Source organism: Gymnoscopelus braueri (genome assembly GCF_963280865.1).
Source record: "Gymnoscopelus braueri genome assembly, chromosome: 23".
Taxonomy (NCBI): domain Eukaryota; kingdom Metazoa; phylum Chordata; class Actinopteri; order Myctophiformes; family Myctophidae; genus Gymnoscopelus; species Gymnoscopelus braueri.
The window spans coordinates 3,181,071-3,193,427 of NC_137625.1; the positions used below are offsets into that span (position 1 = coordinate 3,181,071).

A 12,357-nucleotide genomic window follows, 5' to 3' on the forward strand; every position below is an offset into this window, starting at 1 on the left:
AATTATGCAGGTATACACGAAACACACCACCACGATAACAGTGCCAACGGTGCGGTGTGTGTGTGTGTGTGTGTGTGTGTGTGTGTGTGTGTGTGTGTGTGTGGTGTTGCACAGGGTTAGGTTTTCCTCGTGAGAACACACACAGGCTTTGTTTACTAAACTCATGGAAGAGTAAATGGAGAGAAAAGCAGGTGTGTGTGTGTGTGTGTGTGAGTGTGAGTGTGTGTGAGTGTGAGTGAGTGAGTGAGTGAGAGAGAGAGAGAGAGGAAGAGAGGAAGAGCACGTCACACTTTCCTGCCACCTTCAAAAAGTCATAGAAATGACAGCCTTATAAAGCAGACTCATTGTGCAGCATCTAAAGAGTCAAACGTGTCGTTCCATCTCTCTCACACGGTCACTTCCATTCTAGGCCTGGAGGAAGGCTGACACTGAGACATTGTACTTATTAGATATGTCTTTGTGTATCGATTCTTACACTTGTGTATCTCTGTCAGTCTTGGATGCCACCCCCACATATCCACTGAACATCCGTCTTAAAATGGTCATACTTCTGCACACTGTACATGTACACATTCTAAATACTAAGTGCTTATCCTAAAGCCAGTAGTGCATTGAAAAGGGGACAGATGACAGATACACTCTTTCTCAGTGACAATCAGTCACTCCATTCTATGTACTTCTTTATTGAACAATACTGCATACGGTATTACAGAACTCGACGGTCAACACCTGTAGCTTTAGGATAAGCACTTTATATGTTTAATACATGTATGGAAAAGTAGCAGCGAGACTTGGTCTCGCTGTCGGGGTGTAAAACAAGTCAAAATGTATCGCAACAATCGAAACACCACATTTATGGAATGTGTCGGGCGTGGAGACGAATCTGATTGTGTCTGACGAGAGAGAGAGAGAGAGAGAGAGAGAGAGAGAGAGAGAGAGAGAGAGAGAGAGAGAGAGAAAATAGTTCCACACACACTCTCATCATACACCTGACTACCAGCACACCTCAAGGCTGACATCCCAAGGTTTCCATCATGATAATCACACAGTGATGGTGTGGCTGCATAGACTCTCTGATAATAACCCTCTAACCAGGCCACTACGGAACTGACAAGGTCTCTGCAAACGATGTGTGAGCTGAATGTTCAAACATGTTGACATTATGTATTCTCTTCAGACAACAAAGAAACAAAGGACAACAACAACAACACCACCGGTACATGAAGGGAAATGCTTTGTAAAAAGGTCTTTGAAACTGCTTGCATCCTCTCTGTGGCCTCAACAAGCCCAGGGTTGTGTTGGGTATCATATGGCTGCTTTCAGTATTCACACTGCTGTTTACCGGAGCTCTGGCTTGAATGTAAGAGTGATTCTCAAACTATTGTCAAGGACCCCCAAATTGATTGAAGTGTTAGGCCACGGAACTAGCCTGACTGGCAAAAACAGCAAATATTACGATCACGATATGTTCGCTTAAAAAAAAAAAACGCATGACGTTCAAATCAGCATATGCTTCATTGTGCTTTTCCTTATTTTATTTCAATCCGGAACTTATTTTAACCCATTAAGACCTGAAGCCGATTCTACATGCCGCCTAAATCCCAACAGTATTCTGAAAAAACGTATGTTTCTATATCAGTGGTGCTCAATCTTTTTCATGTCAAGGACCCCAAAAATGATATGTATTTGGCCGCGGACCACCATCAAAATATGTTGTTTCAGGGACCCCTCAGAAGCAGAGATTTGAGTTACAAATGTTTGCTTTAAAAAATATATATATATTCAAAGATTTGCACACATTTTCACAATTTTTCAAAAATAGCAGATCTACAATCTCATAGCGCGGCACTCGGTGCCGCGCTATGAGATTGTATGAGATCTGATATTTTTGAATAGCCAAAGTGTAAAATAAAGCTTTTTTAGCTCAAATCTAAAAATGTGTTCCCGGTCTTAATGGGTTAAGGTAAGCATCAATCTACAGCAACACACAGTCATTTAATCTTGATCCATGTAAAAAAAAAACACATTTCTTGTCTGAGAAGTTTGTAATGTGTACAAGAAGTGTGAACCAGTCAGAGAGAAGCACACTTCTTCTTTTTTGTTGTTGCTGCACTTTCAAAAAGGCCAAAAAACTGAGCAGTCATGAAAGAGCTTCTGGGGGTGTTATTCAAATCCCTCTGAAAGCAAAGTGAAATATAGCTGCATCGAGTCTGTCTCATCACTCCAGAGACAAAACACATCACAGTTCAAAGCACCGGTGTTAGTCAACACAGCCAGCATCAGAATAGAACCTTTTCCCCCTCCATGAAATAGGATAACGCCATGCTAGCCCATAAAGACCTGGAACGACTCTGTGTCACTTTTTGATTTGAGCTAAAAAAAAAACATTATTCTACACGCTGGCTATTAAAAAAATAGCAGATATACAAGCTCATAGCGCGGCGCTATGTGCTTGTAGATCTGCTATTTTTGTGAAATGGTGAAAATGTGTGCATATCTTTGAATGTATTGTTTTAAAGCGAAAATGTTTTAACTGAAATATTTGCTGCTGGGGGGGGTCCCTGGAACAAAATATTTTGAGATGGGGGTCGGCGGCCAAATACATATAATTTTGGGGGTCCTTGACATGAAAAAGAACCACTGATATAGAAGCATACATTTTTGTTTCCAGAATACTGATTTAGAAGACATTGGTAGAATGGGCTTCAGGTTTTAATGGGATAGACGCGGCTATATCTTATATCTGACGTTGCATTATTTTATGCCGACTACCTTACAGTACATAAGGACGTTATCTTTCCGCACATTAGCCTCACTTAAACACATGAACTCTAGTGTCTGTTCGAACGGTCTGCGAACACATATACAATATCAAAAAAAATGTCTGCTTTTGCCTCTGATAATTTACCTTTATCGCCTTTGAGGGTATGTTCTATCCCTGCCTTCTAGTCAGAATGAATTAAATACATGCATTTCAGGGAGGGGGAAGTGTCTGATATGTGTTTGATATTTATGCTTGATAATCAACACAATTTAACAATGTGATTAACTCATTCCCTGCCTAGGATGTAAAAAACGTAATTATTTCCAATTACCAATTCTGCATAGGACGTAAAAAAATTAAAACAAGATCTCACGTTCCTTCATCTCTCGCAGTGACACATTTCATTGTAGCACACCCGGATACGGAAATATGTCAAATCGAAGATTTTCGGTTCCGTCCGCTTCCGGTTTAGGTCCCCCTCTAAAACGGTCTTTTTTCGGCTTTGCATTTCTCCGCCGTGGAATGCTGTTTAGCGACGCTGTTTTGAAACTGCTACTACTGCAAAATGGAATGTCGCCGATTGAAAATGTCTTCTCTGGGCCACTCACACAACTACCCTGTGTGTCTACAAACAGTTGAACACGCGATCATAAGGGATTTAGCGAGGTCTGTGGCGAGGTGAAAAAAGTAAGTGAGTTTTCCGTTCACATGGCGATACATGGTGTTTTTACACTGGGCTGGAGGAGAGAGACTCCGCCCCGATCGGAATGTTTGTTGTCTGAACGGCGTGCATGACTCGCCTGTGTGTTTAGAAACGATTTAAGATAACCCCCCCCCCTTGTGTTGTTCTTCAACCCTGCCTACACCAACCCTATACTGAGGAAAATCTGCCAGTAGACTACATTTAAAATAAACGTGCACTAGAACGTTCAATATATACTTTTTTCAAAAAAAAAAAATGATCCCACGATTTTGTAACCCTATTTTTTACACCCAGTGCCAATTGTCTATGTAATCCTGGGCACTACCTTCCCTCTGCCAACCTAGGGAGGCCAGGGCCGAGCTCATGCCTCCTTCAATGCATGAGAGCCAACTGACCTTCTTTGTCACCTGACAGGGGAGAGTTTCCCTGGTTGGACGTAGCGCGTCCAACCAGGGTCGGTAGCGCGAGTGAGGCGACAGCGCTACCGACTGGCCCACGGTGCCCCCACGTTCAATATATACTTGAATTGTCTTTAGTATCATTTTTGGCCCATTTTTGGAGAGAGAGAGAGAGAGAGAGAGAGAGAGAGAGAGAGTATGAGTGTCGTGTGAGCACAAATAATAATAATTGAATACGAGTGTGTGAGAGAAGACGGAGATGGAGAGAAAGTGATATGGAGAGATGCGTAAGAGAAAGACATGGAGGGCGAGATAGAGATGGGGGGGAGGGGGGGGGGTGGTGCCACCACTTACCGATGTACTCGAAGACGTAAACGACAAAGAACGGCGTGACGAGGTCATTGATGCCCTGAACGTAACCGCTGGCGGGGTGACGGATCGCCCAGATAAACAGGATCCTCTCAAATATCTGGCACACACACACACACACACACACACACACACACACACACACACACAAGATACATGTTCACGTCCACACAAACACACACAAAAAGGGAGACAGTGTCAATACACAATTACCAAGCGCATGAACACCACAGTGCACAGCAATAACACACTAACGCGATTTGTTTAAAAGGAACATTTCACTGTTCTCAACACCATTTCCATATGGGTCATATCACTCCTCACTAATGCTCACTGTAGGACGGTACCATTGCTGTCTGCATGCCTCCTGTAACAGCTACAAGAGGATGAACTTGAAAATAGGCGATGCGTTCCTTTAATGTTGCAGTCACATGGAGAGAAGCCTTCGAGCTGTGTTACTCCCAAGTTACAAGGTTATGTTTAATCGCACATCACGAGCAAATACATGCTCATATGAAAGACTAAATACATATCCCACTGTGCTAATGATGCCTTGATGCACACAATCATGTATGCATGAGGAATGACATGAAAATACTAAACTCATTGACATTGATCTGTATTAATCGCCAAACTTTATAGAATGGATCACTTTAGTCCAAATGAGGGTTTTATAGGTTAGACTCCCTGCTTGGCCAAGGGATATACTGTAATGAACGTATGAACTTCAGGCAGTACTACTTATCATCCAGTCGGTGTCCAATTGTAGGGTAGGACAGGGTAACTAGTACGACTGCAGGTGTACTAGTTATATTGCATTAACATACTCTAACATACAGACTAGTTCAAATAACATGGTATTCGTTAAAAGAAGTTCCGGATCTAAATAAAATAAGGAAAAGCACAATGAAGCTGATTTGAACGTCATGCGGTGTTGAGCTGGAATGGCACGTGACTACGTGTGCAGATTTGGTAAAGCGAGTAAGCGATGAGCACGGAGAGGGAGATCATGAACATTGTGTGAGTACATGCATGAGCTGCTGTTACAGGAAAAAACAGAGAGAAACCCCCCCAAACCCCTCAAAAGCTCACAACACTATTAACACATTGCCTGCCAAGAACGCATGTATGCGTTCTTTAGAATCCATCACTTGCCTGCCAAGAACGACTTAAGTCGTTTTTAGGAAAAAAAAATGTTTTAATTTTTTTTTTTTTTTGACCCAAAGACCAAGGAGATATGATTTTTCTTAGATCTAGACTCCTATCCACTTCCTTGTTAACTTAAAACTTAAAAATTCTGTATCTCGGCTCCTGAGTACTTTTTAGTTTTTTTCAATGAAAAATCTCTGGCAGAAAACTGCAAAAAATCTGAAATAATTCTGGCAGTCAATCGGTTAATGTTTTGAATAGGGCTACAGTAAGTGGTTAGAGACATTATGAAATGGCTTTTTTGCTTCGTTTCAGTCTCAAACGGAGGCCTGTTTGTGTCTCCACCAATCACAGTCTCTCAACTGACCATCCCTTTGGGCTATAGACCATATTCACACGGCGGCCATATTGCCATTAAGTCAATGAAACTGGGGAGTTGCCACCCCAGTTGCCACAGCAACGCAATGTTAAATTCCAAAATGGCCGCCGTGTGAATATGGACTATGGGATCGCCTGCAGCCAGAGAAGACTAATGTTTGTAGAATGTTGAGAGAGAGAGAGAGAGAGAGAGAGAGAGAGAGAGAGAGAGAGAGAGAGAGAGAGAGAGAGAGAGAGAGAGAGAGAGAGAGAGAGAGAGAGAGAGAGAGAGAGAGAGAGAGAGAGAGAGAGGGGCGGCGTGAGAGAGTGAGAGAGTGAGAGTGAGAGTGAGAGTGAGGCGGTGTGAATTACTGCAGTGCTTTTTTTCTAACCTAAAATCTTTCTATTTACATACGTAGGCCTACTGTTTTAAGTTTAATACAAGTAATACAACGTATGGACGTCATCTTGAATGAGATTCAAAACGGAGTAGCCCTGTGTAATTAAAATCAGGTGTGTCTGGAGGCGATCTGGGAACCCATCGCCAAATAAAAAGGAAAAACAGCGCCCTCTGCTGTTTTTTACTCTTTCACTTGGCTCTGGGCCAAGCTCAACGGAGCATCCGTGCGCAAGGAAACCAGGGTTTTTGGTCTGCCCTCAGCGCTGCACTTCCGGTGGTGTGCTTATGTTTTCATTCCCACTAACAATATTTCTACACGGAACACTAACACCACTTCTCCCAGAGAACATGGATGGTTTTGGTTATAAGCCCACTTGTTTCTATGATGAAAGAGCAAGTTAAAATGTGAATATCTTTCCGTGGTTTTGTCTGTTTTTCCGTGGTTGTGTCTGCTTCAAGGACGCTATTGTTAAATGAGTTTTGGTTTGTTTTCAGTGGGAAGGGAGCGCACAGACAGTAAATCCCGCCCACTACATTTGATTGGATAAAGTGTGGCCTGCTTCCTGATCTGAAGGCACGCCCACTTGTAAGCTAACGCGCACACGTTCTGAACGGGCTCTAGACAGATTCAGTAGCGTAGCTCTGAATCTGTTCTTGAGAGATTAGTCTGGAGATACATGCAGCTATGGAAATCGCACAGGTCAATGAAATCATGATTGATATTTATTCATAAGTTCCTGCCTATATCGTCACGCAATGTTTATTATTTTTTCACATCTATTGTTAGGTATGTCCGTATAATGCTCTAAAAGTGTGAAAGCATTTTTCATTCAATTACGTCTTTAAACGCGTCATGAAATGCCTTTTTTGTCTGGCTCAGGGTGAGGGAGAGAGAGAGCGGGGTAGTGTTGATTGAAGGACCTTTATGTTACTATGTGGCTGCATTGCTTATTTCTCACCTCAAATGCTTCCAGAGACGCATTTTAATGTAGTGATACCGTTTAAGTTTTAAACAAGAGCATTTGTAAGGCACAGACTAGCAGAACCAAGTCTATTAACCAACTCTATAATGAGGAACACCTGCGTGTGGAGTAACATGAGCTATGGGAATTACACAGGCAAATGAACACAGTCTATTTATTTAAAAAAATATGTCTTTAATAAATAAAATATAGTTATGTTTGTATTTATATTTACTTGTTTGCTTGTGCAATGTATAATTCAAGTTAAACGTAATTTTCATATATTGAAGTTGAATAACCCACACTAAATCTATCAAAAAGTAATTTGTGTCTTATGTGTTTGTTCATAGGTTTTTCAAATTGATTAATAAGTATTATTTATTTATTTTACAAAATAGCGGTCAAACCGCTGGTAGTCAGGTTTGAGTCAGCCTCTAAGCACGTCTCAGTGGACCTGGCCTGTGCCTGGGCCTATGTTGTGCATTGGCTGGCTTTGTGATAAAGGACGATGATGAATAGATCATTTTAAAGTGATATTTCACTTTGGTAGAAGAACATTTTCATTTTTCACACACACACGCACGCACACACACGCGGACAGACACACACACACACACACAGGTTCAGGAGCAGTCAACCAGCAGCATTTTGCCGCCTTGGGGAGTTGCTGTCACCGCCAGCATTATTCTTACTGTGCCCATATGAAGTTTAAAGCTATATTTCACTTTAGGAGCGTTTTTTTTCTCTTTTTTTCTCTTCTCCACTTTTCTGCACTCAGCAGCAGTCAACCGCCAACATTAACTGTCAACACCCAACTTTATAAACACCCCACCGCTCCCACCACGGTTCTCAACACTGCTTAAAGGGCAGATTACCTTAAATTCAATCTCGGAGAAACCACCAAATGACCAGTATCTACCTTTCCACCTGTGTTTGCAGAGTGAATCTTTTTTCTTTAGGCTGTGTCTTTGTTGAATGAATCTTAGTTGCCATGAATGAACTAAAAGCCTGTGATACATGAACTTCCTAAATAAATAAAAAAGTGAAACCAGGGGAGTTTTACGAACGCTGTTAGAGCACTAAATGTGGACATGGCCAAAAAACTAAAAAGTACAATTTTGAGGTAATTCTCGAGTATTTCCAATTTCTAATACTCAGGCATGCAAACAGCCCCGAGGTGAAAAAGGTGACAACATGTTGTTTTCTTTCGGGTCAGGTGTCACACAATTGCCCTATTTGGGTTCAAAAAGGTGACTGTAGCTGAAAAGTAACACTTTTGCATGTCTGAATACTTTTACTTCTACTCCAGTAACTCCACTATATCTCAATTCAATTCAACATATATATCTCAGAGGCAAATATTGTACTTTTACTCCACTACAATTATATGAAAACTTTAGTTGCTAGTTACTTTGTAGATTTCGATTATTATTATATAACATACAGTAACCATGTGAAAATAGCCGATCTACAAGCACAAGGCATTGTGAGCTTGTAGATCTGCTATTTTCCACCACTGGAGGCTGGTAGAGTGTCTTGTTGTTACTGTTGTTTTATAGTAGTTTAATTAATTATTAATAAGTGTGACCCGCACCGCATGTGACCCGCACGTGACCCGCATGTGACCCGCACCGCATCGTGTGTGTATATATATATATATATATATATATATATATATATATATATACATATACATACATACATACATACATACATGAGACTTGCACATTGATTGATCCTGCTGCTTTGTACATCTGCACATGATCACTTTGCACATTTGGGTGAACATAGCGGATTTAATCAGAAATTGAATGCAAACAGAAACGCTGCTAATTATTATACGTTACTGTGCCTGTCTAAAGGCCAGTCCACACACCAAGGATTTGCAGAAAGAAAAACATGTTTAGTGTCACCGGAAAGTCACAGGACGTTCATGTGACATAACTGAGTGTCCTGTCCACACATAGGATGCTGTGTACCTTTATTAAAATCACATGTTGATGGCCCTCTATGAGCTTCTTGGAAAACTTTCTGAAAATGGAATTCAAAGTTTACTGTTCTTGCGTGATTGAAACGTGTATAAATCTCTCTCTCTCTCTCTCTCTGCTTTTCAAAGTATTTATTCTGGGTCGCACTAGGCAAACGTGAGTGTGTTTATTTGCTTATGCGGTATTTGGAATAAGTTGCATATAAATTGCCTTGACATTTAACCCATTAGGACCTGAAGCCGATTCTACATGTCTCCTAAATCTCAACAGTATTCTGAAAAACGTACGTTTCTGTATCGGTGGTGCTCAATCTTTTTCATGTCAAGGACACCTAAATTATATGTATTTGGGGTGCGGACCCCCATCAAAATATATTGTTCCAGGGACCCCCCAGAAGCAAAGATTTGAGTTAAAAATGTTCACTTTAAAAATATAGATATACAAAGATTTGCACACATTTTCGTGATTTAAAAAAAAATAGCAGATCTACAAGCTCATAGCGCGGCACTCGGTGCCGCGCTATGAGCTTGTATATCTGCTATTTTTTAATAGCCAAAGTGTAAAATAATGCTCTTTAGCTCAAATCTAAAAACGACAGATGCGTTCCAGGTCTTAATGGGTTAAAATGGAGGCGTAAAGAATTCAGACATTCAGGTTCCTCTAAGTACATCTTTTACCAACTCGTCAAAAACCTCATCTTACCCGTCAAAATAAACATATTTAAAAAATGCTGATTTATGTTTGTCTGCCAGGGGCTTTGGAGCTCGCTGCATATGGGATGCATGGAATACTTTCAAAAGATAGCAGTGGCTTTAATTCGCCAAGGAGGAGAGAAGATAGTTAGGGAGCGAAATAAAAAATTAAACTAGAAAACACAAATAACTTTTCGACAGATGAAACAGTTAAAGCTGCACTATGCAACTTTCCACTTCTACCCCGGATTTGAACCCGGTTTCCTGTGCCAGCGCTGAAGTTTTTTTTTATTTTTTATCATTGAGCTAATAGAGCCTGCCTGCTTGCTCAGGGGATAAATTGTATCTTGACCATCAGGTCATAATGCCTGTCAGATCATGTGTCTTGGTGAGACATGACCTTTGACACCATCTAAATGTCTCAATAGAGACAACATACAACCAGCCCGATTATATAAGTTATATTGTATTAACTCATTGAGTACCATTGGCGTGTTGTGTTTCACGTGTTTTACCGCAATGGCGCAACGTGCCAATGACGTGTTTGACGTGTTTTTGAAAAAAAATGTTAAAAAAAAAACTTTCAGGACCCAAGATATCATCATTTGAAGATTTGCTGCTCCATTCACTTCTTGTTAAACTTATTACTGAAAAAGGCTGTATCTCGGCTCCTGAGCACTTATTTATTTACTATGTATTTTTCAATGTTATTATGTTATTTTCAAAAGGCAGACGATTAATGTCAACAAGGTCCAATGACCTGGTTGACATTTGTGAAACCACACAGTGCAACCCATCAGGGGAGATAAATATTCTGTGACTACTTGAAAAAGGTATAAGAAAATTGAAAAATTGCTGGCACAATTATTTTTGTATTTCATTGGAACTGAATGAGTTAACATACTCTACCATACAGATTGGACTAAATTACATTTTATTCATTGAAAATAAGTTTACATAGTGCGGCTTTAAATGAAATATCTATCTACCGCAATATAAGCAAACTATAAAAGTAAATTATAAAGTACACATATACTTTACTTTATGTAATTTAACCACTTCAGCCTTTTACAATTTATTTTAAAAAATAGCCGATCTACAAACTTGCAAGGGTAGATGTGATGCTTATTTAATATATATATATATACGTTTTTGCAAATACAACTGTTGAGTGCCAAAAACGTATTTACGTTTTTGGGAAAAAAAAAATATATATATTTTTTTCCTTCACAGCACCAGGAGATATCATTTTTCGAAGATTTAGACTCCAATCCACTTCCTGGTTAACTTATGACTTCAAAAGCCTGTATCTCGGCTCCTGTGTACTTTTTTTTTTTACAATGTATTTTTAACTATTTTCAACTGGCTGCAACTATGGAACGGATTACCGAATGTTTTTAATTTTTCCCCCCCAATTGTACGAGACCTCTATGTGTGTAATGAGGGGATCACCGTGAGGACGGTGATCACTGAAAATATTTCGTGACTACTTGAAAAAGGTTCAAAAATGGTTAAAAATCCTGGCACTCAACGTATAATATTTTAATAATCCTCTGGCACCCCAAGTGTTAAAAAAAAGACACATGGGCTGCATACTTGGGTAATAAAGTACAAGGAAGAGCGGTAGAACAGAGGTCAGGGGCTGGTAAGTGTACTTCATAATAAAGATCTTTCTCTACTCCCCTTGACTGTGCAATCTCATTACTCATTTCCTTGTAAGACCAGCAGGGGCAGAGACACCCTGGGTAGATAGAGAGTGTGTGTGCGCGTGTGTGTGCGCGCGTGTGTGTGCGCGCGTGCGTGCCTCTCTCTGTCTGTCTGTCTGAGTCTGAGTCTGTGTTCCATGTACTGTATCCGATGCGATACATTGCGAGCTTGTAGATCAGCTATGTTCCGCGAGGTCACACCGTCATACGACAAAGTTGAAGAGTCCCAGCCCCCCCGGTCAGCTCATTAGTGGTCCTCATCAGCAGGTGTTAGGTTGGAGCTGTGGGCTCTCTCTCTGCCTGTCGGCGGTGCTTTACAAGACCTTCCCAAAAAACACTCAACTTAACCCCGGTAACTTGGCGTGGGTCTGACTTAAAGGGAAAGACCACATTGGTAGAGGTTTGGGTTGTGTAGTTACCTTGCCATGATGTAACTCCAAAGGTGGGCAAGAAATAAAAAATAATTGCTCCATTGATTAGAAATTGATCATTCAAAATATGCTCCTCATTGACTTACATTGTACGGTAAAACAGCTCTCAAAGTCACTCTTTTAGCACATAAACGAACGCAAACCAAGTTGATTCAGACAATATAGAACATCACCAAACCCAGTACTGTTTTTTTTTTTAATAAAAATGTCAACTTCCTGTTAATTTTCCGCGGATCCGGATCCAGATCTTCAAATAGTAAAATCAACAGGAAGTTGACATTTTTATTAAAAAATCAAACAGTACTGGGTTTGGTGATGCTCTAGTCTATATTGTCTGAATCAACTTTGTTTGGGTTCATTTATGTGCTAAAAGAGTGACTTTGAGAGCTGTTTTACCGTACAATGTAAGTCAATGAGGAGCATATTTTGAATGATCAA

The 12,357-nt window shown here is 40.4% G+C and overlaps 1 protein-coding gene across 2 annotated transcripts in view; it reads right to left on the reverse strand.

Annotated features, from left to right (window-relative positions):
• tbc1d22a (TBC1 domain family, member 22a) overlaps nt 1–12,357 on the reverse strand; it is a 181,691-nt gene that overhangs the window by 96,781 nt on the left and 72,553 nt on the right. For both annotated transcript variants that reach the window (XM_080421527.1, XM_080421526.1), the window contains exon 9: nt 4,220–4,334. In XM_080421527.1, coding sequence (XP_080277653.1) covers nt 4,220–4,334 — 115 coding nt within the window. The remainder of the gene's footprint in view (nt 1–4,219; nt 4,335–12,357) is intronic.